This window comes from Molothrus ater, chromosome 3 (genome assembly GCF_012460135.2).
Source record: "Molothrus ater isolate BHLD 08-10-18 breed brown headed cowbird chromosome 3, BPBGC_Mater_1.1, whole genome shotgun sequence".
Lineage (NCBI taxonomy): Eukaryota > Metazoa > Chordata > Aves > Passeriformes > Icteridae > Molothrus > Molothrus ater.
In genome coordinates, this window is record NC_050480.2 from 53194278 (window position 1) to 53222023 (window position 27746).

Here is a 27746-nt window from a genome sequence, read left to right on the forward strand (position 1 = left end):
CAAGAGGAAGACAGACCACTGCAGCAGATGATGTAGGAGTAGAGAGATTACTGGGTAAGAGAAGCTAGAAAGAGAAATTACTTCTCGTGGCACTAGGGAGGCACGTTTCAAACTTGGTTTATAATTGTATGTACTTTACCTGTCTCTGAAATTCTCTTACATATATTAATGTTATAGCAATCTATATGAACAAAATGGGCAGTATGCCAAAGGGGGTTGTAATTTTCAAGTACCTCTGTATTGTTATTGGAGAGGGGAGGAGGATATCCACTAACAGTGTAATTATGTGGCAATTCCAGGGAAATTGATTATTATTAGCTTTTTATGATCACACTAACAAAGTCAATGATCCAAGATAAAATAGCAAAAATTAGTGCTTGAACAATATTCAGCAACAAGGTACCACCAGGTGAGAGTGGATGTATCTGAAACCAGCTAATTCCTGAAAGGGAAATGGCCATCTCCCACCAATTATACCGATGGATGTGCTCTATTAAAGCCTGATCCACTTTAACGGGGGACTCCCAGCATAAGAGGCCACGTAAGTATGCAATGACACATACAGTATCCAGAAGTGGGTGGGTGTTTATTCTAAATACCCACATCACTGGGGTATTTGCACCTTTAACCAACAGAGAGAATTACAGGTAGTGAATACAGATCGATTTCTTCCAGTTGGTTATTGCTTTAACAAAATCTTTTGTCACTTTTTCTAACATCTGCCTTCAGTCCCCCAAACACAGCACAGAGACTGGGTACCTGCATAGTCAGAACTATCACTTGACAGCCATGTCTTCCCCTTTGAGGCTTCGTGGTTTTATATATAATAATTAAAAATGCTTCTCTGAGATGTGAGAAGGCTTTTCTAAAAGAAGAGCAAGTTGCTGCAATACAATAGTGTAATATTTTTGAAGGTCATAATAATAAAGTAGGGGAAAGAGAATAATCATTATTGCTCTTTCTTGTAATTAGTTTGCTTTCTGATATCCCACACTGTAACTAGAACACTATTCAAGAACACCCATCACAGTGCTTAACAAGATTTAATGTACATTTATTCTTAACATGTGGAACATATAAAGATTTTATACTGAATAAATGAAATTCATTAAGCCAGAGGAAAAGGAGGAATTTACATCAAGTTTTTTCTTTTTTAACTACATTATCTTGAAATACAAATGCAGATTCTTGTCACTGAAAAATCTTTGAAGTTGTGTTTCTTCCTTTTTTTTTTTCCTGTATATATTTTTTGTCTGTAGACTGGTAACCATTTTCTTAAATCAATCCATACGTAACCATTTCCACACCTTGATTTATAAAGCAAATTGTGATCGGCTGCTCTCCCGAAATAGAGCATGACTTTATACATACAGAAACTTGTACATTACCCTCAGTTGTTGGTTTTCTGTGTTGGGTTTTTTCTTTTTTCTTTTTTTTTTATTATTTTTTGGAGATATGGCCCAAATGAAAGAAAAAAAATAATTCTACTATCACTTTGTAGATACCACATCATGAAAAAGAAACTAAAAACTTTGTACTAAAAAAAAAAAATGAGGGTATGTTTCATGTACAACTTCTATATACATCACGGCCCTTAGGCAATAAAAAAATATTTTAAAAAATGATTAAAGGAATCGTGAAGAACTGTCATTGTGGAAGGTCAAAAAAAAAAAAGATGTAGACAAGACAGTTCTGGTGAGGAAGCAATTGATGTTTAACTTCAGGTTTTGTTTAAAAATCTTTTAACTTGACTTATTTTGTTTTGTTTTGCTCCTAGCCTAATATAACCATTTCTCCTGAGGAGAAATCAGTATTGTTTTGGATTTTGACTACTGACTGACACCCTCCTTGATCCCCTATACCTACATCACTAGAATCTTCTATTGCACAGAGCTTTGGGTGATGGTATACAAGTTTTTTTTTATTTTTTCCTTATCTGAAAAAATAAAACACACAGGAACTTGGTATGTTGGTTATTTTTCACCTTTTTGTTTCAAAGTGGTGAGATTTTTTTCCCATCATACAATGGTTTGCCATAACATTTTTTTTAAAAAGTCACTAGTTCGCTTCCCAAAAAATATGCAATACAAACATGGAAAAGAACATTGAAAAGGATAATCTATGGAAAAAAAAAGTGTGACCTTTGAATGTACTAGACAGCAACTTTGGTTAAAAAAAATAAAATAAAAAGATGTACTTATACACATAGACAGCAAATATTAATTTCATAACTGTTCAAATTAATAATTTCTTTAATTCCCAATTGGTAAATAGTGAATGGGGCAGAGGAGCAAAGATTCTTTTTTTTTCCTTCTTCCTACATTGGATAAACAAGAACAGAAAACAGCCAGTTATATGTGACCCTCTAATCTCCACTCACACATGCTTGGCTTCTCACTTATGTCATAACTGCCCAATCTGAAAAAGTACATCACAGATGACAGATGCAACCAGAGAGTTCAGGACAGCAGATATTGAGATATCCAGCAAACGACCCTCGTGCAAAAGGAACTCGGAGCGGTTCTCGTCCACTCTCGCCATGGCCAGCAAGGCCTTGGCTGCCCTGCACATCATGTCTACGCTAGGCGGCTCCAGAGGCGGAGGCTGCATGTGCATGAGGTTATGCTGGCTCTGCTGGTACTGGGCCATAGTGACCCCATCCTCCAGGAAGCTTATCAAGTTTCCAATGCTTCCCTTCTGCACAGCTATTGCCCTTGCTGCTAATGTGTCCCCCTGGGCAAGGTTCGATAGGAGCGCCATGGACATTTCTCGGCAGACCGGGTTTTTGCGGTCCCCAACGTACCTAACTAAAGTAGCGTAGAGTTTCTCCTGACGGCTGAATGGGGGGGTGGCCAAGATAAGGTCCACATTATTGTCCTGGATACTGAGCTTACACAGGGTCTCCAGCACAAGTCTCTGAGGCGAAAGAACTGAGTTGGGCCCCACGGTTGGAAAAGGATCCTGTGCCTCTGCAGATGGGCACACCATCCAGTGCAGCAAGCCATCCAAAATTGGCAAACAGATGCTTTCCGTGTAAGCAGACAAGTCTAGCTGCCCAGAAATGTTGGCTAATGTGACCAATGTATTATCCCTCAAGACCTCGAGGCAGTCCCACCACCACTCATCCTTGCTGCAGGCCACCCCTTTGTCCTCCTCTTCCTCTTTTTCGTAAGTCTGCGGTGCTCGCTTTCTTTCTGGATGCTCGTGGTGAAGAAGGATCAACTTTCCCAGGATCAGCACCAAGCCTGGATGTTTGGACATTTCGGTGTCATTGCCAGGCACAAAAGACAAGCTACGGACGATATTTGACACACAGATGCAGCGTTTGGCCAAGGAGTCTTGCCAGTGAGTTATGGTGCATAGAGGAGTCTCATCCCGGCTCCTTGGCTCATCCTCTAGCAGTTTAATATTCCGGTGGCTTTTGGCTTGATGGATCCCGAAGGGAAATTTACTGCTCTCTGTTTGGGAACCAGAGTTTGAGTCTTCAGGTAGCGCTCCTGGCCGAGCCGAGAGGACATCATCAATGGTTGCTGTTATACTCTTTTCTTGCTGCTCCTCAGATTCACCTTTCCCCTCGAGGTCCTTCTTTTTGCTTGGAGAGTTCAAGGGAGGAGGGGCTTTCCTGCGTGGTGGAATCTCCATCTTGCTTTCAAAGTGAGTCTGGATATGCTCAGTTGTGTCACCACCACCAAGCTGCCAGTGGAGAAGTCCACTATCAAATTCCTGAACGCGTCCAAGTTTGTCAGATCGGTCAACAACAAATAGGTTATTTTTCTTTACAATCTTTATTGGCAGCTTGTCAAATTTACTGGCTTGTTTTGGCCTCTCACTTGGATCAGCAATGGCACCAGGAGTAGAAAAAACAATGCTCTTTTCTTCTCCTTCTACCTTTTCATCCTCCCCCTCCTCCTCATCTTCATCAAAATAGTCAATACATTCGTCATTCTCATCTTTTCCAGTATCCTCTGCCAAGGACTGACTATCATCTTTCTTGGCTGCTTTGTGATCAAGTGCTTTGTGACCTGGATCTCCCACTTCATATTCCATAAGGATTCCAAAAATGTCAATCAGACATTTTCTAAAATATTCTACCAAAAGCTCAAGAAATCCAGACAACTGAGGGAAGAAGAAAGACAGAACATAAAAATCACATAAATATTTTTGTCTGCATGGAATTTTACTAGGAACACTGATGCATTCATATGTGAATATTTCTCTCATTCTGCTGTGGACTTGTGGCTAGGTCCTGCATGGCAGAAGTTAATCAAAAGAAATTCTTCTAGAGTCTGTCCAAACAGTATATAATGTCAAATTATCACGGCTCTGTTTGCTTCAACTGTAACAGCTATGAGACGTACAGAACTTTATAAATGTCTCCTTTAAGCCATAGCAGACATCTGGCTTAGCTGTTCTGTCCCCTTGGAAATGCCTATTACTCTTCATTTTTTGTACAGAGTACTGAAGCTCCTAACTCGGCTATTTTTTCTGATTTCTACTTTTATTAGATATCTAAAGTTTGCAATTTTTCCTTTCCTCCTTTGTCTCTAAAACCAACTGTCATGTAGGAACCTGCAGTTTCAGGGTCCAGGTACTGATATCCTAGATTAATATCTCATCTCGATTGGAATACTTTAAAACTGGCAGTAGTTTAAAACTGTTATTGGAGGCTGGTGCTCTAAGTCACCCTTCAGAAACAGTTTTCATTTAGGTTTAATCTTCTTAATTAACTTGTAATCACTGTCTTATGGAAAGGCAGTACTTGAACTTGGTATTAATTTACACTTAGTGGCTTTATTATTAAAAATTTTTTGTTGTTATGATGCATTCAGCTTAATTGTCTGGCTTTTAATGTGTTTTATTTTAAATTGTGGGCTAATGGGTTTTCAGTAAAATGTCCATTCTATATTTTGTCCATTCTATATTCTCTTATGATTGCCAGCTTCTCAAAGAACTAAGAACAAACTGATGCTTATCAAAACCACAGGAGTTACCAGGCATCATATGATCCTGGCTGCCATTGGAAACAGAGTCCAAAGCAAACATAACAAAAGAATATATGTATTTACAATATGTCTGGTATTCTGTGCCATTTGCATAGGGTGTATTAACACAACTTCTGTCAGAATTCAGAGGAGATTCACCTCCTTTAACTTCAAACACCCACACTAGTCACACAACCTAACCTAATTGTCTTGATTCCTTTTATAATCAATGGTCTTTTACAGGCCATTTCTAGGGTATGATTCATCTGACCTATTTTAGATCTCTTTTTCTGGGTGAGATAAATCATGCTATAGATATCCCTAGTTCTAAAGTCAGGTGGGATGTAATGTACCATTTGTGTCTGTATTTAAAAAAAAAAATCATTATATTTAAAAAATTATGAGCTACACTATTAGTAACCAAGGAATGAATGGAGGAGAGAAACTGAATATTTAATTTGTACAAATTTTAGATGATGTGAATTATCAGCACGCCATCTATTACTACCACCTAACAGGCAAATGATTGGAGCAGAGCTGAAAAATGCTGGGAGGCAGTGAGGCGAAAGCACACACTGTTAAATCCTGTGTTGTTTGTATGCTATGGATAGACAGTGGATTTTAGCCTTTAAATTGTCAATTTGGTATTCCTGTGAAAACTTAATTCACTGGAAGAAGAAACGGAACAGAAAATAAGCAATTAAATAAAATCCCACAGTCTCACAGGGAAGTACTGAACAGGACAAGTTGTCACCAAAAACCAGTTTAATATAGTCTTGCAAAGTCTTTAAAGAAACACAGATTAAGAAAGATTACTAACATACTGCTGTTTTGAGGGATTATACTATCATGTGTGTGAGTTTACACATTAGGCTTTTGGCAGTGCTAAAATTCTTATATTCCTACATTCTCCTTTCTACAAGACACATTCTTTTTTCAGGCTTCTTTATTTCCTCTATGTGACCTCTATCTGTCTCTTGTTACTCACTGTTGCCAATCATAAAGAAGTGCAAGTTTTTCAATATTAAAATTTATGTTAATTAGAATAAATTGGAAAAGCCAGCAGCATTTTTGTAGGTGTCTTATTTCGCTTTTCTTTCCCTGGAATGCTGAGAAGTATAATGCTTTCCCACCTACCTGAGAGAGGTTGAAAGTAGCAACAGTGCTGTCATCATACAGAAGAATATTAATAGTGTCTAGCGCCCAGGTACTTTCAGCCAAAAGACCAGATTTAAGAGACATCATCACTCTCCAGGCCTCAGGAGTTACTGGAGAAAGAAAGAGGGAGAAGTAAAACAGTATTAGTGCATCCTTGGAGACTGTTAGGGAGTTCTGAAAGAGTAAACTGTGACATTCTGTGGATGCAAATTTAAATTAAGTGGCTACTGATTAAGACCCTATTTTCACTGCTTAGTTCTGTTCAGTTTTCTGTAACAGCTGCTAAGCCTTAGTGCTGGAGAATATCTTGGCAGGGCTCTTCTTCCTGACACTGCTGAGCCTGAAACAATCGTACGAACTAAAGAGCTTGACTGACCCAATTCATCAGTAAACAAACGTAGAACACTCTGTCAGGAACGTGGAAATCTGAAGTATGAGAACTTGAATGGATGAAATGTAACCAAAATTTAAGATAAGAAAATACTTGGGGATCTTTTTAAGAAGTGGGGGAGAAACAAACAGGACAAATACTATGGAATGATTTAATGGACCATTCAAGGAAAGCAGAGACTCCAACTACAGAGCAGAATAGCATGAGCTTCCATGGAACAAAAACATGGAAAGCTTTGCTAAGCTAAATGCTGTACTGGTGATTTAACAGACATTCTAAAGGACCTTTCAACACATCTCATTTTGAAATCTGAGGCAAGCTTCATTTTTAATGCATTTGTGAAGACCTTGAGTCTCCATATAAAATATTGCTTTCATTTCATGTCAGATTGTCTGGGATGAGTTTTACCTGTCATCCTCACTGATGCACGTTATCACATTTTTATTGAAAACAATCACACTGTAGTTACCAAAGTTCACTATTTGTCAGGAGTGTCTTAAAATGTGAAAAAAAAACCCCAAAACCAGAATCAAAGTCCCTTTCCTCACAATTTATATTAAGGTTGTTTTTTTTTTTGATGCTTACCAATATCTTTTGAGGTAATCTTTCGTCTTGGTTTTAAGACTGGTTGGGATGCTTCTACAGAGCCTGGGGGGAAGGTAATCTCTCTCCTAATCGGTGGTGGTTGGGGTGGAGGTCCTGTGACCTGTGACACTGGAACTGTGGGTATAACCTTTTGCATCTTCATGGAGGGTAGGAAAGGAGACTTGCTTGGAGACATACGGTTTTCCAAAGAGCGCTGGAAGGACGCTGGACTTGGAGCTCTGGAGATGTGGTTTGGCATAGAGGGTGGTGTCTGGTAGGATGACTGAGGAGGTCTAGTGATAGGCTGCATGGAGGCTGAGGATGACATATAAGAAGGCTGCCGTTGGTTGACATGAGAAGGCCACTGACTCTCGTGGTTTATCCTCTGGTCAGGTACCATCATATCTTCAGTGCGATTCATCCCTGGATACGGAGGGGCCTGTGCAGGGCCTCCTGGACCTTGCCTGTTCTGGTAAGGGTAAGGCATATCATTTCGTGTTGGCCACATGTTCTGCTGAGGACCTTCACTGGAGGATGATGACTGCATGGGGCCACCAATCATCTGGGGAGGTATTCCATGCTGCTGCATTTGTCCTGGGCCCTGCATCCTTTCCCTGTTATATGGATATGGGTACTGTCCCTGCATGGGCCTCCTGTCAGGCCCTGTGTAAGCATTGCCGTACTGGTTATACATTTCCTGCTGCTGGTTGCCATACTGCATGTTATACATATCCCCTTCGTGGCGTTTGGCTGGAGGCCCATACATGCCATCCATGTGTCTCTTGTAGTTCTGAAAGAAAATTTTGGAAAGATGTGTCACTTTTACTCCGCACACAATACAAATATACTGGATGAAAGCTCATTCAAAAAGCTGAAGGCGCTTAGTTCTAGAGGGATCGCGCCGACTCCAGAGTCGGGCACACAGCGCTGTTAGGCTTGATCCAGTGCTTTCTTTTTAAGCCTCTGTTTTGCTGTGCTTATAACTGAATACTAAAAGGAAGCTTATCCTTGGGCTAAATTTTCTTATGCTTGCTCTATTTTTTTCCCTTTCCTTCCCCATCTGTCAGACTAAATTCCACTGGTCATTTCAGACATGTATGAAAAGGCAACAGTCCTCACCAACTAAAATATTTTCACTTCTTTTTTATGCTTAGTCTATTAAGAAGAAAAATCTTAAAAAAAATTCAAAACCACCCAGTGAATCTTTTCAAGAGACAAGCACTGAATAAACTCTTAAAGTAACAAGATATGCTGCATGCATGCATGTCAGAAACACTGAATCTTACAATATGACATCAGCTACAGACAATAAATTTATTAATAGGAGAAAACAATCTGCTGCATTTGATACTCTGTGTAACTCCCAGGAATATTGTCCTCTTTGGGCAACCATCCTCTTCCCAAATCATCCTAATCACATTTAATTTACTGTGAGATTATTACAGCAAATGGTCACATCCAAACGTGCTGTTCTAGTTTATGCAGGTTCTTACCCTGCTGTTCTGTAATGAATTAAGCAATGTAACTAACAGCTGCCACCTATGGTTTATTCCCTCTTTGTTTCTCACCCTCTCAAATGGGGAATGCTGTGTGAGGTAAGCTGTTTTACCTCGGGGAGAGCTGAGTGGTTTTTAAAGCATACAAGCTTGAATGTATTTATGTTTAAGATGGCAGAACAAAAAAAAGACATGTTGCTCTTTGAGGGGGAAGGTGGTAAGGTTTGCAGCGGTCCTTAGCTCCTGTGGGAGTTTGTTCCACAGTTCAAACCACACTGAGTGTTCTGAAGCAAAAAATGTGAATTAAATGGGTGATTTTTGAATATATGATCTATGGCAAATTCAAAGTTACAGCTCCCCCGGAAACTCAGTAGCTCAGTAGCATTGTACAATGTATACTAATGTACTAGAGTTAAGATCAGATAAAATTCTCTCTGTATTCAATATGGGAAAGTTAAAACAGCTCTGGGATTCATAAAGTCATCTTCCAACTTTGGTGCACATAAAACCACAACTACTGTATTGTATGAGAGTTTTTTTTTTTTTTAACTTACTATAGAGCTTTCTGGCTATCTGAGAAATACCTATTTCCAGCCTTACATGAACGACTTGCTTGTACCAAATTGCACCCTTGGGGCCAATTTCTACATTAAGAAATGACTTGGCAGCAGCCACACCTAAGAAGGTCGTGTTTGCTTTGCCACAGTGACTCAGTGCTCACAGCAGACACTTGGGAATGAAGCATGTGCCTTTTTAAAAGCACTCCAGCACCCTGGTACATACAGTGCCACTGTGCCCAATGGTCCCCAGTGCAGAGGACAGTGATGCACCTGAGCTCCTCCCTCCTGTGGACATGCTCAGCAGGACACTGAGACTGCACCACGTGTCTCTCTCTCCACTGAGATGTGGAATTCTGAGACCTCACAGAGGACAAAAAGCCACCAACACAGGGCACCTGCTGCATAATAGCTCTTGGGATGTAAGCATTCATACAGAAACTGGAAAACCTGGCTCCAAGTGTTTCATTAGCCCCAGGAGTTCATGCTCCAATCACCTCCTTTGCAGGTCATTCCCTAGCCTTTGGGTTGTAGATAAAGCTTTGAAAGGGTCATTTTTCACATTCCTCCTGAACCACTACAGAGTAAGATTTAGGAAATTGTAAATAAGCTACTGGCAACAGAATGTCTAGCTAAATGAAGAAGTGGAATCCTCTGGGGATGGGAGAGAGAGGCCGAGGCTGGTCAGGATCCATGTCCTTCATTCTCCACTGCTTTTCTGCATTAATGCATTTTGCTTTCAAGAGTCATTGTACAAAATATATAAACAGTACTAAGGACAGAGCCAAATATATTTTTGCAATTCTAGCTGTCTTCTCGCTTAAAGGAACATGTAGTTAATATATTCCCTGCACATGTTAGCATGGAATATCACAAACTATTATGTTATATATCTTTGCAGTTCCCCCACTAAATCACCTAGACTGCTAGCATATGCTCGTCATAAAAAACAACAAAACAGTTTTCTGATTATGCCATCTTTGAGATGTTATCAACCAAAGAGATAAGCAAGAAATTCTGAAATTTAAATTTATGTATGCTTTTAGTACAGTGCAATCTAAGATCTGTTTTGGTTTCTTCCCACCACACTCCCAACTCCTGACCCCAATTTCCTAGTAAAACTCTATCCCAAACTGAAAAGAACTATCTGAAATTGGCTCAAAACTAGTTTACATTTCAGTTTTTTATAATAAGGAAATGCTTTCTATTCTGAAAGCCAACTTCAGGTATTGTATGAGCAGAACTGAATCAATAACACACAGAATGAAACTGATCCTGTTGAAGTCAGTGGAGTTTTGCTATTGACTTCTAATGTGGGATTTTGCTCACAAGGTATTAATCATGCATGTAACAAAAAAATCTTATTAATTAATATAATTTGTATTTTTGAGTTGTAGGAATTGGAGCGACTGCAATGTACAAATGTTTAAACTATTTTTAACACCAATAACATTCTCTCCTATTTTTTGTACCATATTATTACTAGAGACATCATGTTGGAATATGCCCTCTGATCTAAATTAAAGATGGGTATCTCATATGACCCACCACAGCACTGAAAATAATTGAGAGTGTTGCTCATTTTACTTTGTTCCAGTTCTCTGTTGGGTTCACTTGGCTGCATGACATTAAATTAAGGCTCTTGAACCTGTCATCCAAACAGCTTTTCTATTTGTTCCTTCACTTGTTACTTCACTTCTGTTTGTCACTTCACTTAACTATGCTTTATACTTTCCCAGTCTGCTGGTTATTAACTTGGGACAATCACCTGATGCACATCCAAAGCCAGAGAACATCTGTTAGAATTTACATTCTTCCAGTGTAAGGAACACATTTACCTACAGCTGCACATACATTGCTTATCCATATAGGCTGTGACTTTGACCAGAATTACAATGCTCCTCTGTGCCAAAAAACATACACTTTATAAACAAATTTTTCAATACAGAATCCTGGGGTGAATTTTTTTAAACAAATGTTATGAACATAGCCATTTCCCCTTCTACTACCTGCTGCTGTGGATACATTCCAGGTTGATGTCCTCCATATGGTGGCTGTCCTGAGGGAGGTCCTTGTCCTGGATACTGCTGCCCATATGGTTCATGCCTAAAATAAAGCATTCAAATCAATACTTAGAGCTGCTGGAGTTTTCAAGCCACCAGGAAAAGTAAATTCTCTGAAAATCTTGCACCTTGAAGGTATCTGCCATCTGGAAACAAGGTGAAGGCACAGTCTGGTTATGATCCTGAGCCTGAGGTAGTAAGCTCTGCTGGAGCTGGTTGTAGAAGGAAGGAGGTAAAGTAGATAGAAGAGAGGAGGAGCAATGAAGATACAACAGAGCTATTTAGAGGGAGCAGTCAGGAATGGGAAGAGGGTATGGTCAGCAAAGAGGTAAGAAAGGCAGCTACAGACATGGGGAGCCCATCCTTGGTGGGGAAGTATCTGGTGTAGAGCTAAAAGTTTGCAGGTAAAAATTCTTGTGGCAAACTACAATTTTAATACAATTCTAATAGCAAGCTACTTTGTGGATTATTCAAGAATATATCAATTTAAAGTGAGTAAAAACAGTACTCATAATTTTGGTAATGTTTGTGTAATTTTTAATTAAAGCTACATAATGAAGCATACACAATAAGAGACAAAGTTGTGTTGCACTTGGAAACTTACCTGGGGCCTTTAAGACCTCTGAGGAGCACTACAGTGCAATATTTTTAGCACATATGAATGAAATTTAGATTGCTGAAATCAAGTACTTGGAAAGCATTAGGACTGATAAATAGCACTGTATTGCAGGCTAATATGTCAGTAATTTCTCTCTGTACACTATCAGTGAGAACACATCAACAATTAGAGGATAATTATAGAAGTAATGTATCAGGAAGAGGTACAGAAACAGAGAACTGGGGAACTTGACATGTTAAAAGAACTAATGGGACCTCATTTTTCCAAACATAGAAAACTAATTTCTTTTAAAAAGAGATGACCAGAGAGAAAGAAATAGCAATTCAGTGTCTCTAAAATATGACATGGATGGAGAGAAATTATCCAATGCCAGTTAAAAGAACAATGTAAATGAGGGGACTTGTCTGTAGTTGCCCAAGAGCATATGCAGTAAGACAAAATTCAGCAAAGGTACACATGTGTTATACATAAGGGAAAACTTTCTAAACGTTCAGTTTTTTAGCCACAGGATAACCATAAGCCAGGTGAAATTGAGGAAGCTTCAGAAGTGGGATCATTTAATGCTGCTCTGGAGAACTTGGGCCTATAAACTACATTCTAGTCCTGTGCTGTGCAGCAGATACACAAGCTAGGATGTACACTCCTTTTCTAACAGCTGATACTACTGTTGCAGAAATCAACTCACTCACAGGAGCCTCTGCTCCCCTGCAAGAACTGAACCAAGGGTAAAAGCCTAAACAAGAAAGCAAAACAGAAGTAACACAGCGAGAGGCCACATGCTCTGCCTGCATGCTCTGACAGGGGCTGCCAGCTGTTAGCTGGTTACTTGGGTACTACAAACAGAGAAATCGAAATCAGTGTTCACCTTTGCTGGCCAGGGTAACAATTAGGAGAGTACATGCTTGGGTCACTGTTTGAAGGCACCATATTGCCTTGACCAGGTGGTACCATACTGCCTTCAGGACCCAGTCCATGATCCAAACTAAAAAATGACAAAGGAAACCTCATTCTGTAAAAAGTCCTTTTTTTTCCAAAATTGCCAACCTAATAAAATAAATCACACCCTTCAAAGGAAACATTCTCTTGACTTAACACCTTCCACTGGAGCCCTTATTCTCACCAACTCCCCAGCAATGTGACCTATTGAACAGCATGATGATACTTGATTTACTTGACACATCTACTACTTAAAACTCCTGACTGAAAACTACTTTGCCCTTACACTTTAAAGACCCACACTGCACCGCTCTGTTACCATCAGGAAACAGAAAGAGAAGCTAAGTACACAGCCCAATGAAAGGAAAAGCAGGAATATGGCCAGAGCAGCAAAATCTGCCAGAATACTTAATATAATCCAAACATTCCCAGAACACACTGCTTGCTCTACCAATGCTTAGACATCAGTCATTTTACCACTTTTTGTTTCCAAAGCCTTTCCCCAGATAAACAAAAGATGACCAAATTTATTTCATGTACTTTACTGAAGGACAAACTTATAAGAATCCTGTTGGACACACTGCAAGACTGATACTGCTACAGCTCTGACAACAGACTCCAGACTCTCCAAAGGCAATTCACTCACAGACCACAAATCAGACACATTTAGACTGTGCATTTTGTCTTTCATTAAAAGCCAACTAGCAACTGTTTAGGTAAAAACATGGCCAGGAGACCAACTCAAGTGCTACTTTATGCTATCACAGCCCAGACCAGCTGCCAGCTGAAGGCAGCTGTCAAAGACACTCACGAGCTAATCTGCTGCAGCCTGAGTGATTTCTAAGGTGTGACAATTCCTCCTTATTAATTTCTGTGAACAGCTAGACTCAGTCATTACCAGTGGTTTGACTCCCAGTGATTTAGTAAGATGCTGTAGGAAATGTAGGCTGCTATGTTCTCTGCAAAGTGGAATGGGAAAATGAAAAGGGAAGAGAGAGGATCATTTTCACTAATGGGCTTTGCTTTTTCCTGAAGATTGACTCACCTCCTGTCATAGCCACTTCCATAAGAGAACTGCTGCCGCTGGCTCATGCTCATGTTGGACATTGCTCCAGATGGACTCTGGTTATACATATCTTGTATTCCACTGTTAGGCATTTGTCCAGGGGTCATGAAAGGCTCATTGCTTCCAGGCACTGCAACAGTCAGTAAAATTAAATTTATTAATCTGGGTGTTTGAAGTTCACTTTCTTTTCAAAGAAGTATTTTAGGAGAATGTTCAGATCCCTAACACTGCCAAGAAGAATTAGCAGGTGGAGGTCTAACAAGCTCTCTGGGGTCTAATGGGAACACATGAAGCACCACCACTACCAAGATGATGGGGATAATATTAAGGAGCTGCAAGTAAGGAAAGAAATCTCCTCCTATGGAAATGAGCTATCAGGCACCAGGCAGCTGCTTCCCTCTGGTCTTCACAGCTGAAGATGAACTTTACTCTTGTTCTTTTCACTGAAACAATGCTAAAAATGAATGCAAACATAAGCCTCACAAAACAGATGAAAGCAAATCTGCTAGGTTGAACTACAAAGCTGTCAGAATCAAGTTTTTATTTCATACATATATATACAATAATGTTGTTTTGGAAAGGATACTCTATCCTAACATAGCTTCTCAAGTAGGATGGGCATATTCTATAGGTCCAAGAAAAGGCACTATTATCAGATATAAATCACCAAGCAAAGAGAAGAGACTTCAGTCCCTCATAGTAGATACTGAACAGAGATATTTCTGTTTCAACAGGATGAAGTGAAATGTATGAGAAAGTACAACCCACCCACTTAATCTCATATGGATATAAAACCCAAAGTGAATCTAAAGCAGAGAGTGTTTTCCCTTCCTTCAACTGCGTTATATGTTAGTGTCCACAGCCCAGGCAAAAGGATTTAAAGGAAAGGCTTTAAAAAAAAATCTCATTCATTTAACTACCTCTTTTAAAGCATCTCCCTACTTCATCACATCTCTCCCTTTCCTCAGTTTCAGGGCCTCTTCTTGCCATATCTCCCTTTTGCTCTGTTTTAGTTTACACTTAATCTCCTCCACCTGCTCTTCTCTTTACAGCCATTGTGAGCCCTGCCTGTCTTCTTTCCTCCTACTTTCCTATATCTGAGGCATGCAAGATTGATTAGTTTTAAAATCTTCTTACAATATCCACAAAACCAGCTGTAGGTTAAGTACCCAAAAGGACCAGAGTCAATTTTGAAATGGATTTTAAATGTTGCTTTTTAAAAATAAACAAACTTAGAGTGTGTTTATCACCTTTTATCACCTTTCGTCAGGGACTGCTCAAGTAAGAAAGAAATTAGCTTTACTATTCTGAAAAATATGTAAAGTGAGACAGAGAGTATTAGGAGGCTTGCTCAGTTTCACACAGTGAATTCCCAGACCAGTCCTACTACAACCAGGCATGTTGCTTCACCACTTCACATTCTAACAGTGAAGTCCAGCACCTGATTTGCAGAGTAGCTTACTAACCTCATGAAATATAAATTCTAACGCCATGATTTATGCCATTTCCCAAAATTTATTCCTACAAGCATTTTTAGGATTCTCTTAATTCCAAAATAACGGGCATGACTCTGAGTGGGGAAAATATGACCAGACCAGAAACTCAACTGCACTGCACCTCTCTTTTTGCTACAAGGACACCAATGGCAAAATCATCAAAGTGACAAAGTTCATTCTGACTACAAAATCTTGATTACCTAAGACACCGGGAAGAACACTTAAGCTCCCAGAAAGAAAATACCTTTTCTCATTCCACCGAAAGGATCTTTATTCGGCTCATATGGCATCCTTCCCATCACATCTGGCATGTTTATTCCCTGCTGGTATGGTGCATTCGGCGTCATGGAGTTTCGCTTTGGGAACGCTGAATCACTTACATCAGAAAAGGGATCATGCACACTGACTGCGCTGTTTCTGGCAGATCAAGAAGAAAGAAACATTAACATCATCCTGTATTCTTAAGAAATGTGAAAACAGCCTAGACTACAATAAATGCTGTGGTAGTGATCAGTGCAGGATGCATAAAAGGAAGATGCAAAAGACTTTCACAATGGACAATCATTTAAAAGAATCTACCCACTTTTTCCTCAACCTTCTCTGTCTACTTACTTCAGAGATCAGGGTTTTTTATTTAATTCTACTGTTTGTGCATTCCCATTACTCATTTAGAAGTCTAAACCTTCCTGAAATTTTACTAAGCTGTTTTGTTCTTTTTTACCTAGAAAACCCAAACTGAATTTAGATGGTTAAAGAAGGTTCTTGCTATCCTTTCTGCAGCATTACAGATGGAGAAAAAAAGAAGTTGGAGTGGCTCCCCACACAGTACAGAGCTCAGTCATGTTCCTGCTGAAGTCATAAAAACCTGTTTTGCTGGACTTCAGTGGGCTAAGGCTCCTTATGAATGGTGAGACAGCTTCACTCCAGATTAAGCCAGTCTGTGAGACTTACAGAGCACAGAACTGAAAGGGATCTCTTGGTCCACCCAGTTGAAGCCTCTGCTATCTCAACTACTGTTATTGTATATGCTTTTCACAATTTGAATTCAAGTAACACCTTTAAACCACACATTTCTCCTTCCTGAGCATGATCTGTTGACCAGAGGTGTACAGGATAAGCAAGGAGAGGAAGGTTGTGGTTCTAAGTAGATGCTGTTGGGTTCCACCTTCCTCCCCACTACTGACATATTGACATGCACTTCTTTGCACTGGTACTTGTCTGATCCTTTTCTGGTGTTTAGAAAGCTAATGGACCTTTCTCTACTCCTTCCTCCCTTTCCCTCTCTCTCCTCCAAAAATAAGTAGTTTTCTGCCACTTTTCAGACTCTGACTGGTTTACCACAAAATCCTGCAAGTGCCAAAGCAGCTAGGAAAGAGTGGATTAAACTGCTGTAGAAATATAGAGCAATAAAAAATGAAGCAAAGCCCTTTTCATACCTGCCACCCTGCATAGGTGTCATCTGTCCATGAGGTGTGGATGCTGGTGTTGGGGGCTTCAAATCGCCTGGCACTTCTGTCATGGAATTACTACCAGTGGACTGTGGAGTCTGTGGGCCTTGCAAGGAACCAGAATTAGCTGAAAAATTAAACAAAAAAAAAAAAGTAATTATGAAAAGGTAGCAGCCAAATTCCTGTGGAAATAATAATCATCAAGGAAAAAATGGTTCTTTCCTCTAAGAAGCCTGTGTATACCTCAATCCATCTCAGTACTTCATAACTTCCCCCAAATCCTCTGAGATCAGGATATGCTGTGTAGTAATAGCCATCATCCTTCCTAGAACCATGAATTTAATCTGCTGCCTGAAGCAACATGGATAGAAATCATCCAGATGAAGGACCATTTAAATCAGAGGTCAGAGATACAAAGTTAATTGTCTGTAGTTTACAACAGAGTAAATGAAGGTTGTTCTTTGGCATAGCTTCTTCATATAATCACTATCACAACACATGTGTTCATAAGAAATATTTCAGCCAGAAACTTTTCATCATAAATTTAAGCTGCTATATTAATATAAATTCATGGTTTTATTTAGCACTAAAAGGCAGACATTTCCATGGTGAAACATAGCAAATGATTAGCAGCACACTGCAATCCCGTGTCATCTTTGAGACAGCGTGGCAAAAGATGGTATTTAAGAAATGCAAAAGGCAATCTGGGATCAGAAGAAAACAATAACTGAAAGTAGAATTTGAACAGGAGGCTACAGATAACACTCCTAAAAGAACTGTAAAAATTTAAATTGGCATCTTAACGAAATGTTAGTTAGGGTCAGTGATGGTAAAGCATATGTAACAAGAGCAGGTCAATTCTGCAAAGGATTTGTTTAATCAGCAAAAACTTATTTGTTGAGATCTCAGAAAGCAATAGAGTATCTGTACTAGGGTCCTCCTCAATGGAGGTAAATACCTTGATATTCTTGGTATAACAAATGTAGAAGAGCATTATACTGTTGTGTTCCAATGTGACTGAGCAGCAATAAGGGCATTAAATTAATACATCAGATATTGGTAATGGTGAAGCTAATGGTAAAATACACCCAGACCAGTCTTCCAGAGTAGACACAAAAGCTACTATTTTCATGTGACTGCTGAACAGAAACATGCCCTGAGCCCAAAGCTCTACATAACAGTTTTATGATTTAGAAGGTGGTAACTGAGGATTAGTAACAGCATCTAAGCCTTGGACCTGACAGGTCTTGCAGCAGAAGTCCTATGGAAGGAGAACTTGTAGGATTCAAGTCTTTCGATGCAACTGGGAAAAAAATTACCAACAGAAAAAACTGACAAATCTAACACACTGAGTAGGACATGGATTTGGCTTGAGAGGTCCTTCTTTTTTATGAACTGTCATGTAAGTGTTTTATTATGCCTGCCTATCTACGTTCAACCAATTAACAAAACTTTATAAATTACTGTTATAGTGAAAATTGGAACAAGCAGTACGGGTTTTTCTTCTGTATATGAAAGAGAGTAGTTTATAATTTACTCAGAATCCTGGAACACTCATCATCCTGACAGGCAGAGCTTGTTTTTAACTGAAGAACACCTTTTTTATATGTGTTTCATATATATCTGTAACACATGTTCCCCTATCTGGAAATCAGTCTCAGTAGCAAGTGCATATGTAAAATCCCCTTTGTGTGGACCACATTGTTCTTGTCATCAGCTTTCTGAGGCAGTTTTGAATTATGCTTACATAGTAATGAGGTTCAAAAAAAAGTTTAGGAAAAGCTCTCTAATTGCATTAATACAAGAACATTTGCAACAGCTAATATTAGTTATATTAGTCTACAGTTAGCTGAAAGCTTTAGTGCTATAATAAAACAAAAACTAACCATATTCACATAAAATCAGCTCTTTGTATATTTGACCCCCAAGCAGGTCAGGATCATTCTTCTCCCCTTGAGCTTTAAACACAATTCTATATTCTTCTAAAAAGCTTGAAAGCATTTCTGAGTTATGTCGCAGATTGTCACATATTAGAAAATGTGAGCAAACATCTTACTGTACCCATATGCTTACTGTAAATTCAGACATTGCCTAACCCTGCATATTTCTCTTGTGCTGGGCTCTTAAGAAGCAATTATGCTTTTCCCTATCCTACCTGAGCAAGAGCTTAATTCATATCTCTAGCAAACCTAAAGGAAAAAAGTAAAAGATTTCTCAGTATTTACAAGCTTCAGGAGTGCAAATTTATTAATAACAATGTGTTTTATATCATATTCTATAAAGAATGGTTCAAAAGAAAAAAAAGACACCCAATTTGAAAAGCTACAAGTCCGATTTCCATCTTCAGGGTGGCAGTTACAAGGTTGGTTATTTTTCCTCTATCTTTCTAAATGACTGGTTATATAGAACTGAAAAAATGGAAGGCAAATGCTGTCAAAGTTTCTGGTACTGCTTTATTAACACACTTTGCCCCTGACCTCCACTGGGTTAGGGACACTTCTAGAGAATAGGAACTGCAAGTGTTTCAATCTCTGGATTAGGACTCCATCTACCAAGAAGAGCCTGTATTTCCTATTTCACCTTAAATTTTACATTTGCTGGACTGCATTCTGAAATTTTTACATCTATTTTTGCAGGGATTTTATTATGTCAGCTGCTTAATTTTGATTGTGGACATTGTGAAAGAGAAACAGTATCTTTTAGAGTGCTTCAAAAGCTTCAGTATTAAAGCAAGCTCTAAGAAGGAATACAACCAACAGTGTTCTTTTAGGAAAAGTAATCTCTGCTTACATGATTCTGCAGCTATCTTGGGGATGTCCAGGAAAAAACCTGTGGGTTCACAGATACTGAATTCCTCATCTCACATCCACATCTAAGCAATAATTATCATTCAGGTATCATAACAGATTTGTAAGAATATGCTTTTCACAATACAAAATACATCAAAACTTAAATACAACTGACATCCTGGTCAGTGAGAAGGTGAGGTCTTCCACAGTTTGCTGTGGAAGCATGTGTTAATAACACATGATAGCATGCATTGTTCTCTGAAGCACGGAATTATGGTACTGGAATGCCTTTTGCCTTGCAAAGCCTGCATGGCAGTAAATACTGTTTTCTGAAAAGACCCTTTATTTACCAGAGAAGAAAAATGCAGCTAAAAAAATTACACTAAACATTTCTCTTACCAGCAATTTTTTTCCCTTTGGAAAGAAAAGAAAAAAAAAAAAAAAGAAAAGGAAAGAAGAATGAAACCTCTTGAAACTCCATTAATGTGAGGCCTGACATGCTCTCTAGGATATCCCTACCTTTTGCCAGAAGCTACAAATGTATACTCTAAAGTAAACAATGGAAAGGTTACTGAAGGTTAAGTACATTCACATACTTCAGAGTGAACAGCCAGCCACCACGCTGGGAAGATAATTTACACAGCACGAACCCAGTGCCCCAGCTAGGCTGGACTGGGGGCTGCTGGCTGCTGCAGGGCCCCCCGGGCAGGCCTGGATGCAGGCACAGGGCCACCTCCTCCTGTCCCCCCAGCCACCCCTCCCACCCCCTGGCCCATCCATCTTCAGTGGGGATTCCCTGGCTGGCCTCATGACACGCTCCATGACATCACCTGCCTGCTAATAATAGCATCCAGTCAGGCACCCGCCAGCAGCGCAGAGACGGATGGCTTTGGTTACAGAGGCACTCACTGAATGCCTGCGTCCTGCCGTGCTGTGCGTGTCCCCCCCAGCACCCCCCTCCCCAAGGCTCGTTTCTCTGCTGCCAAGGAAACGCAGGCAACACACTCCTGGTGCCTTCTCGCTCCCTCCTTCCAGCACAAGCTTAGGATTTTTCCAGGTTTGCTTTAATGAAATCTCTGCTGACATCAGGGCAAGCTGCTGTTACGCACAAGCATCCTCAGCTGGACCACTCTGGCCATCCTGTTCATTCAACACAGGATAAACTCTGAGCCTGTTATTTTGAGAGCTGTGCACACATAACTGCACACTGCAACTAAGAATTCAGAGTGCCAGAGTACAGCAATGGAAGGTAACTCCTTCATGCTGATGCTCCTTTGGAATTTTTTCTCCAGCATCCTTTAGTGCTTACAGTAATGGTGCCCAGAATTCTTCTCAGTTTAGAACTTGCCACATTATTTGTGAGCATTTTGGTCAAAACTATCAAATACATGTGACAGGAAAAGCATTTTGTCTTTGCACCTGCTCCTGGAAAGAAGGAAGACCTACAATGCCTCTCTCTCTAAGGGAGTTCTTATGCAGCGAAAGTCATCAGCAGGTGCCATGGCCCCTGGCACAGACCCAGTGATCAGGACAGAAGGCCATCAGGGATCCTCCAACAGTTAGTCTGTCATTAGGCATTTGCTGCTGGCCTTCACCGCTGATGGTATTACCTGACCCAGGCAGATTTAAGCTGACATGAAGGCCTCAGCCTACGACAAAAACTTGCACAGACTCTGAGCAGTGCAAGGCACACTAAAACATTCAGGCCCCCACCCCTCCCCAGGAGCTTTATGAACCAGAAGAAGAGGCCTGACAGTGATATGAAGCAAGAACAATTCAAATGAGCACCTAATCCTAACCCTAACACCTTGGCTACTGTGCAAATCTCTGCTGATCAAGGCCAACCACTCTGTCACCTTGCTGCTCTACTCTCACTCCTTTTTTCAACTTCTTATAATTGCTGACACTATTGTGAATTTCACTGTACAGAACACTAAATTATTCACTCCTTTACATACCATTTACCTTACTAATCATGTTGTAAAAGCAGAAGTGATGGGAGAATCCTGAATATACAAGCAGATGGACAAACACTGATCCTAGATCACCGTCTGGCAGTCCCATAAATTTGACTTACACATCACATCCTTTTCTTGACCGTGCTCCTCCATACGAATCTCCTCGCCATGGCTGTCTCACCGTGCTCCCCAGCACTCCCTCTATGCCTGCCTTCTAAAGGTCATCTGTGAGGCAGTCACATACCCACCCCTTGGGTGTGAGATATCTGCAAGAACGGATTTGCTCTAAGCTGCACTTCAGCCTGCTCCCACCTTGCATAACCACCCACCTGGAAACTGCAATGACATTCAAACTGAATCCTCCTCTGTACCATAAAGGCTGCCAGTCCTGATGTATTCTTAGGAGCAATTGAAATATTTAATTTTAAAAGTTTTCTGAAGATCAGCTGACTTTTAAGATCTCAAGACTTGTTTCATAGCATCAGCTTGTTAGAACTGGACAAAATACAGCACCTTCCCCTCTGAGACAAGTTCTGCTTTCCTACCAGATTAACTTCAGCCCTAATACTGTAACTAGTTCCCTGCAAATAGATTTGGCTTCTAAGTGGCTCTGCCTACACTGAGCTAACTGCACGAGAGTGGCTAATGGTTAAAGTAAGGACCTTGGGAGGCTACTGTTTCTTGTTGTATTGGGCTCCTGTTCCCTCTGAATGCCAAAGAGTGACAGATTATCTAAAGTATGTCTACAACTCCACTTCTTTTGTGCCTCTAAAATGTTAATGTTGGTATATACTGAAGGAAAAGGAACAAGAAAAAAAGCTGACTATTAAAGAGAACAGGCTTGTACTCTCTGAGGCATCTATACCTCAGCGGGATTTCATGTACTAAAGCTGATACACACTGGGAAAGCCTTTCTCCGTACAGAAGTGCAGTCCCATTCAGTGACACGAGCTCTTTTCTCTCCAACAAAACAAACCTTGAGATCCTTGCTTGCTTCCCCCTTTTCTAGTCTCTATGTCCTGCTGTGTTTTTATTTTAGAAAAATAGTTTCAGTTCTCCTCAAAGACAGCTTGCTTGAATGTTATGATAAATTTAAACTTGGATTTGCCGTTTTCATTCATTGCATCGTGATGCAAAAGGACCCTGTAATGTGGTACATCTGACATTTCCATTCCTTTGTTTCACGTTTATATATTTAAATAGCAATTCTTCATCTCAAAATTCAGCTGATTTATGGTGATCATCCCCAAATCAACTACTGAGAGTAGTATTGGAGAGAGAAGGTAAGGGAGGAGAGAACAAAGCATAATACTCTTTCATTTTTAGAGACAGATTAATTTATCTTCACTGTCCTCAGCAAGTCTAACCATTTCAGCTTCGCTTACCAGTCTTCTCAGGAGGTGATGGGCACCTCCAACATGTATTATTTTTTGCAGCTGTGCACACTCAGGACACTGTGCTTATTTCAGACAGATAAAAATTTCGACTATGGGCTTTATTTCTAGTACCAAGTGTTTTTCTCTATCTTCTAAACTTGAATTGCAAAGTAACCTAATCTCCTCTCTATTAAACAATCACCACTGGGGTACCTTATAACCCTATGTTTTAACAAGGTGGAGGAAATATTTTAAGCTATTACACAGAGATGTGCTTAGGAAGATTTTAACTGAACACTCCCTCAAATCCTTACACTGAATAAAACAGTCTGAGAAAGATTTAAGCCTTATCACTGTTATCTTTTTCTGTACTGAGAAAGCACTATTGTAAGAGATAATCTAGGAAAGGCCAGAACTTTATTATATGATTATAAAGGTCTTTGCAATTTTCTAGTGTCCATGATAGGGTAGTGAAGTCATGCAATTGAAAACTGTCTGCAGGGCTTTCTGGGTCTCTGACTCTCTACTTCCCATTTTCAGCCAGTGAACTGTACTAACAGAAATTAAGTGAATTAATATTTTCCTAAAACTGTGTTCTACCGCAGGAAACTCCTGTAAACATTCCAGAAATTATATTCTCTTGGCAATAAGTGATGGTGGTCTGCCTAATAAGTAACTGTGCAAATTCTGTCAAACTATTTTGTTGGTCAGAAAAACTAGTAACAAAAGGAATAATCAAAAATAATTAAGGGGTTTTTTACTCTTCCATGGGTAGTCCAGAAGTCAACAGCTAGACTAATACTATGACTCTTCCTATGTACTTAAAATGTTTCCACTCAAGAATAGTCCTGCCTTGAGTATCAACTGTGACTATTAAATCTTGAATATCTGAAGTGACATGAATTTAGAAAGAAAAGAGTGGTTTTCATTTACACCACACTGTAAATGCAAGAAAGAACAGCCAAAATAAAGTAATCCCAGTTCCAATTTTTCAGATGAGAAGACAAAAACAGTGATCCTAACAACCTACCTGACACAGAGGATTAGCAACAAAAGAACAGAGAGTGTGCCTCCAAACTAGGATGTGTGGCAGTGAGGACACACCGTACTCTCAGCTCTCCATCTGCCACGCATTCAACACGAGCTGCACCAGAGCAACCATGTGAGACACGCCCATCAGTCCAGCATCTGCCATCCTGCTCCAACTGAGGCCTTGCTGATCAACAGTTGTGCTGAAAAGCAGCTTCAGTCATAGCAAGGAAAGTGCAGATACCAGAGCCTGATCTTAGGCAAATGCATGCTCTGTCTTACAGCGAAGCACATCTGTGCAGACCTTTGTTCTTTTTCTTATGCCCACGCCACTGAATGTGAAGGGTACGCTGGCACACACATCTTTATGGGTTGGACTGAGGAGGGACAAACCAGACACACAACTGTGCTGGCCCTTCAGAGTTAACTCTGATTTGACTCAGGAGCCAGCTCCAAGTCTGAGAACAAAGGTTCCAGCAACAGGTTTATCCCTGTTTTTCCAGCATTATCAAGACACGCTTATAAATACATGGGGTGCAACAACCTAGTATGCATTGCACTCAAAAAATGGTTGTGTAAGAAGGAGGCTGCAGTTTATTTGACTTACCAGGAGATGGCGGCTGAATCTTAGGTTGTTTCTTGGTATCTCCAGTGCTGAAGACTTCTGGAGGGGGCTCCTCCCCTCGCTCAATCTTGCACTCGAAGGCAAACAGGTACTGAATGTATTGTTTTTTCAGGGAGCTGGCTGCGCTGCTCGAAGTGCCAACGTTCAAGGTGGTTGCCAGCTCACGCCACTTCTTGTTTTTATTAACCTAGCGAAGTAAACGGCAGAATCATTGGTTTGCAGCAAAGTGTTTTGTTTAAGTCAGGAAACAAAAAAGGAAAAAAAAAAGCACTTAATGTCTTGGTTTACTTTTTTTATTTTCCTCTTTTAACTAATGCTCATTACTCCCACACGCAGTAATGCACAGACAGCATTTACAGTTATAAAGCCATTAAGGAACCTGCTGATAGCTACATAAAAAGCTTTGCTTGTGGAGTCTTCTGCATGGTGCATCCTTTAAATGTCTTATGCCCTTCCAGGGCCTATGCTTTTCCGTTAGCAATCCATCTCCAAGCAAATTCCTGCTCACTCTCTCCCTCCCTGACACCCACCCACACCCACCCCACTCTAATTAAAAAGCAGCTTCTAAAATATAATTTAGAAAGCACTAACAGTGTTATTCTGCAATTTGTTTGAACATTGATATGAAAAATAATTTTTTCTCCCAAATAGCCACCAGCTGTCAAACAGTTCAGCTTGTAATTCCTGGTTCAATTCCTTTCACTTTAGTGCATCTTGCAGGGACAGATCAATGATCCTCTGGCTAGATGAGAGGCAGAGTGAAGCCAGGCCCCTTAATTAATTAAGGCAGACTTCAAACACTCACGGCTAGTGCAGCAATACTCTGTATTACAATGCTGACTGCACCACTCCACTGTGAGTCTTGTTTGCAGTGTAAGGCTAAGAATATTGAAAGACTCTGCTCATGAGTTCCTCAAACACAGCTGATCTGTAATAATAGCGAAGTTCATTTGTCATCCTGGGTGATGCCACTGACTCACTCGGCTGTACCACTCGTAGCAGCCACTGCTTTCGCTCCAATACCTGATGCCTTTGAGTACATTCAACCAATTATGAAATTTCTAGGTATGATCCAGGGAGCAGGGTCAGCACCAATATCAATTTTCTTTAAACATCTGAGAAATCTCATCTTTTGTGGGTAGCAACTCTGATTCCATGATTGTCTGCTACTTGCCCTAAGGCCTGATATTTTAATGACTCCAGCTTAACTTGTATAGATAGAAAGATTATTATTAGCCATACTATTCCTTAGTCTGTGTGCCAGCAAAGAAAACATTTTTTTAAGTTTCTCTCAGTGTTTAATAACACTGTAACTGCTGCCAGTCAGCAAAGATCTTTTGAGGATGGCATTAACAGCAAGCAGGTTGGCATGGCTATGCTAAGTGTTTTCATTTCTCTGGTACATCCTGCAAGAACCCAGGAGTTAAAGGAGACCAGATTTTCATTAACTGCCCTTGTTGAGGCCTGAAATCCAGTTATACAGCTCTTTGTGCCTACTGGCTTACAGCTAAGTGGTGCGTAATGAACACATTGCATAATGCAAACAGAAACGTTCATGCCCAGTATATTGGCATTTAAAGGAAGACTGCCAGCAGCTGGTCTGTTCCTGTTGGGACCCCATCAAGGGCAGCTCCTCAGACAGGGAATATGCACCACTGCTGCACAGCTCCACTCCCTGCCACTCTCCGGGCAGAGTCACGAGATGTGGAGTGCAGCAGCTGGAGCAACAGCTTTTTAGGAGGGTGTCACACAGATGCATTTAAACAAAACTCAGCAAACAAAGCTCTGCACCTCTGAGTAGCTCTAAACAGATAAACATAGTGACCATTCATGTGGGCACACCAGCAAAAACCAGGAGCCCTCATTTTAGGTGTAAATTTTAACCAGTACTAAAGCACGTGCATTTGTAACTCAAGCTCTTTCAAAAATCAGTCTAAGTGAACAGCATCTATTCTTTGGCAAAGCATAATGTCGGTCACTGAAAATCAACACCGAATGTCCCAAAACAAAATAAATTTCCATAATAAGCAAACAAGAATAACTCTCTAGAATATCCCATCTGCCCCCCATCTTGCTCAATTTCTGATGCTAAGAGTCACACTGTGGGCACAATCATGCTGTACCAGGCGGAGCAGCTGCATGATACGATTTACCTGTAATAAAGTTTCTGAGCTAAAAGTAATCAAATCCGTATGATGCTGAGGGGCATGAGCTGATCACTAAGAATGTCAGCATACATCTCTTACCAATATACAGCATTTAACAACTGGCAGAATGAACTATGTTAGGTTTCTCTGCCTTCCTTTAATAATAAAAATAACTAAAATCCCTGGATTTGAAGGGCCAATGATCTAATTCATTATTCAAATCCTGTGTTGTGAGGTGCAATATTAAAAATAGCTTTGAAATGGGTACTAATTGATGTTGGACATTCCCTTCTTGAACTAACCATATACATTATGAAAATATGTTCTTTTTTGGAGACTCTAATTTGTTTGCCATATTTTTGAGTTCAGATTTTGTAATTAGTGGAGAATTGTATGTTTTAATATTACATTTTATATAATATTACACATGCGTATTTATCTACATGTTAGCTATGTTTAAGACCTCATTTTGCAAGGCACTGAAAAGATGTTTTCATAAACACAGAACTTATGGATCCCTGAACTTCACAAGAGTGTCTAGTGTCTAGCCAGTGGTCCCCTAGATGCAAGAGATGCTTTGTACAAGCATCAGGCAAGGACAGGTGTCAAATGCCAAATCTAAGACTGCGAGTACTGACTGTTTTCTCCTGCTTTCCCTTTAGATGCTAAACAGTGAAACATCTCATTTTGCTCTGTGGTGAACAACCCTATAGAACTCATGAATATTTTTCCAACATCCCTTTGCAAAACTTCAAATTAACTAGTGAGAACACAAATGAAAGCTTCTGTCTCCCATCTGTGACTTTTTTATTCTCAGCTCTTCCTGCTTTCATTTTTCTTCAACTCATTTAGGTAATTCACCTTTTCCTTGTAATCATTATGTTAGCAAGGCAACCCAAAATATCCTGTAAGCATTTTCCAAACAGAGCACAGTCCGTGTCTAAGAAACACATATACCATATAGAGACACTCAGAATTAAAGGTTTGGGATGAAGGAATATGTTTTAAGAATATGTTTTCTGGGG

At 40.0% G+C, this 27746-nt stretch overlaps 1 protein-coding gene across 4 annotated transcripts in view; it reads right to left on the reverse strand.

Annotated features, from left to right (window-relative positions):
- Positions 1–1033: 1033 nt before the first annotated feature.
- Positions 1034–27746, reverse strand: part of ARID1B (AT-rich interaction domain 1B) — a 325133-nt gene continuing 298420 nt past the window's right edge. For all 4 annotated transcript variants that reach the window (XM_036379450.2, XM_036379449.2, XM_036379453.2 and 1 more), the window contains 8 exons: positions 24557–24761; positions 16786–16924; positions 15594–15766; positions 13833–13983; positions 11179–11275; positions 7117–7906; positions 6120–6250; positions 1034–4116 (listed from right to left, as the gene is read on the reverse strand). In XM_036379450.2, the coding sequence (XP_036235343.1) occupies positions 2404–4116; positions 6120–6250; positions 7117–7906; positions 11179–11275; positions 13833–13983; positions 15594–15766; positions 16786–16924; positions 24557–24761 (3399 nt within the window). In that variant the 3' untranslated portion in view covers positions 1034–2403. The remainder of the gene's footprint in view (positions 4117–6119; positions 6251–7116; positions 7907–11178; positions 11276–13832; positions 13984–15593; positions 15767–16785; positions 16925–24556; positions 24762–27746) is intronic.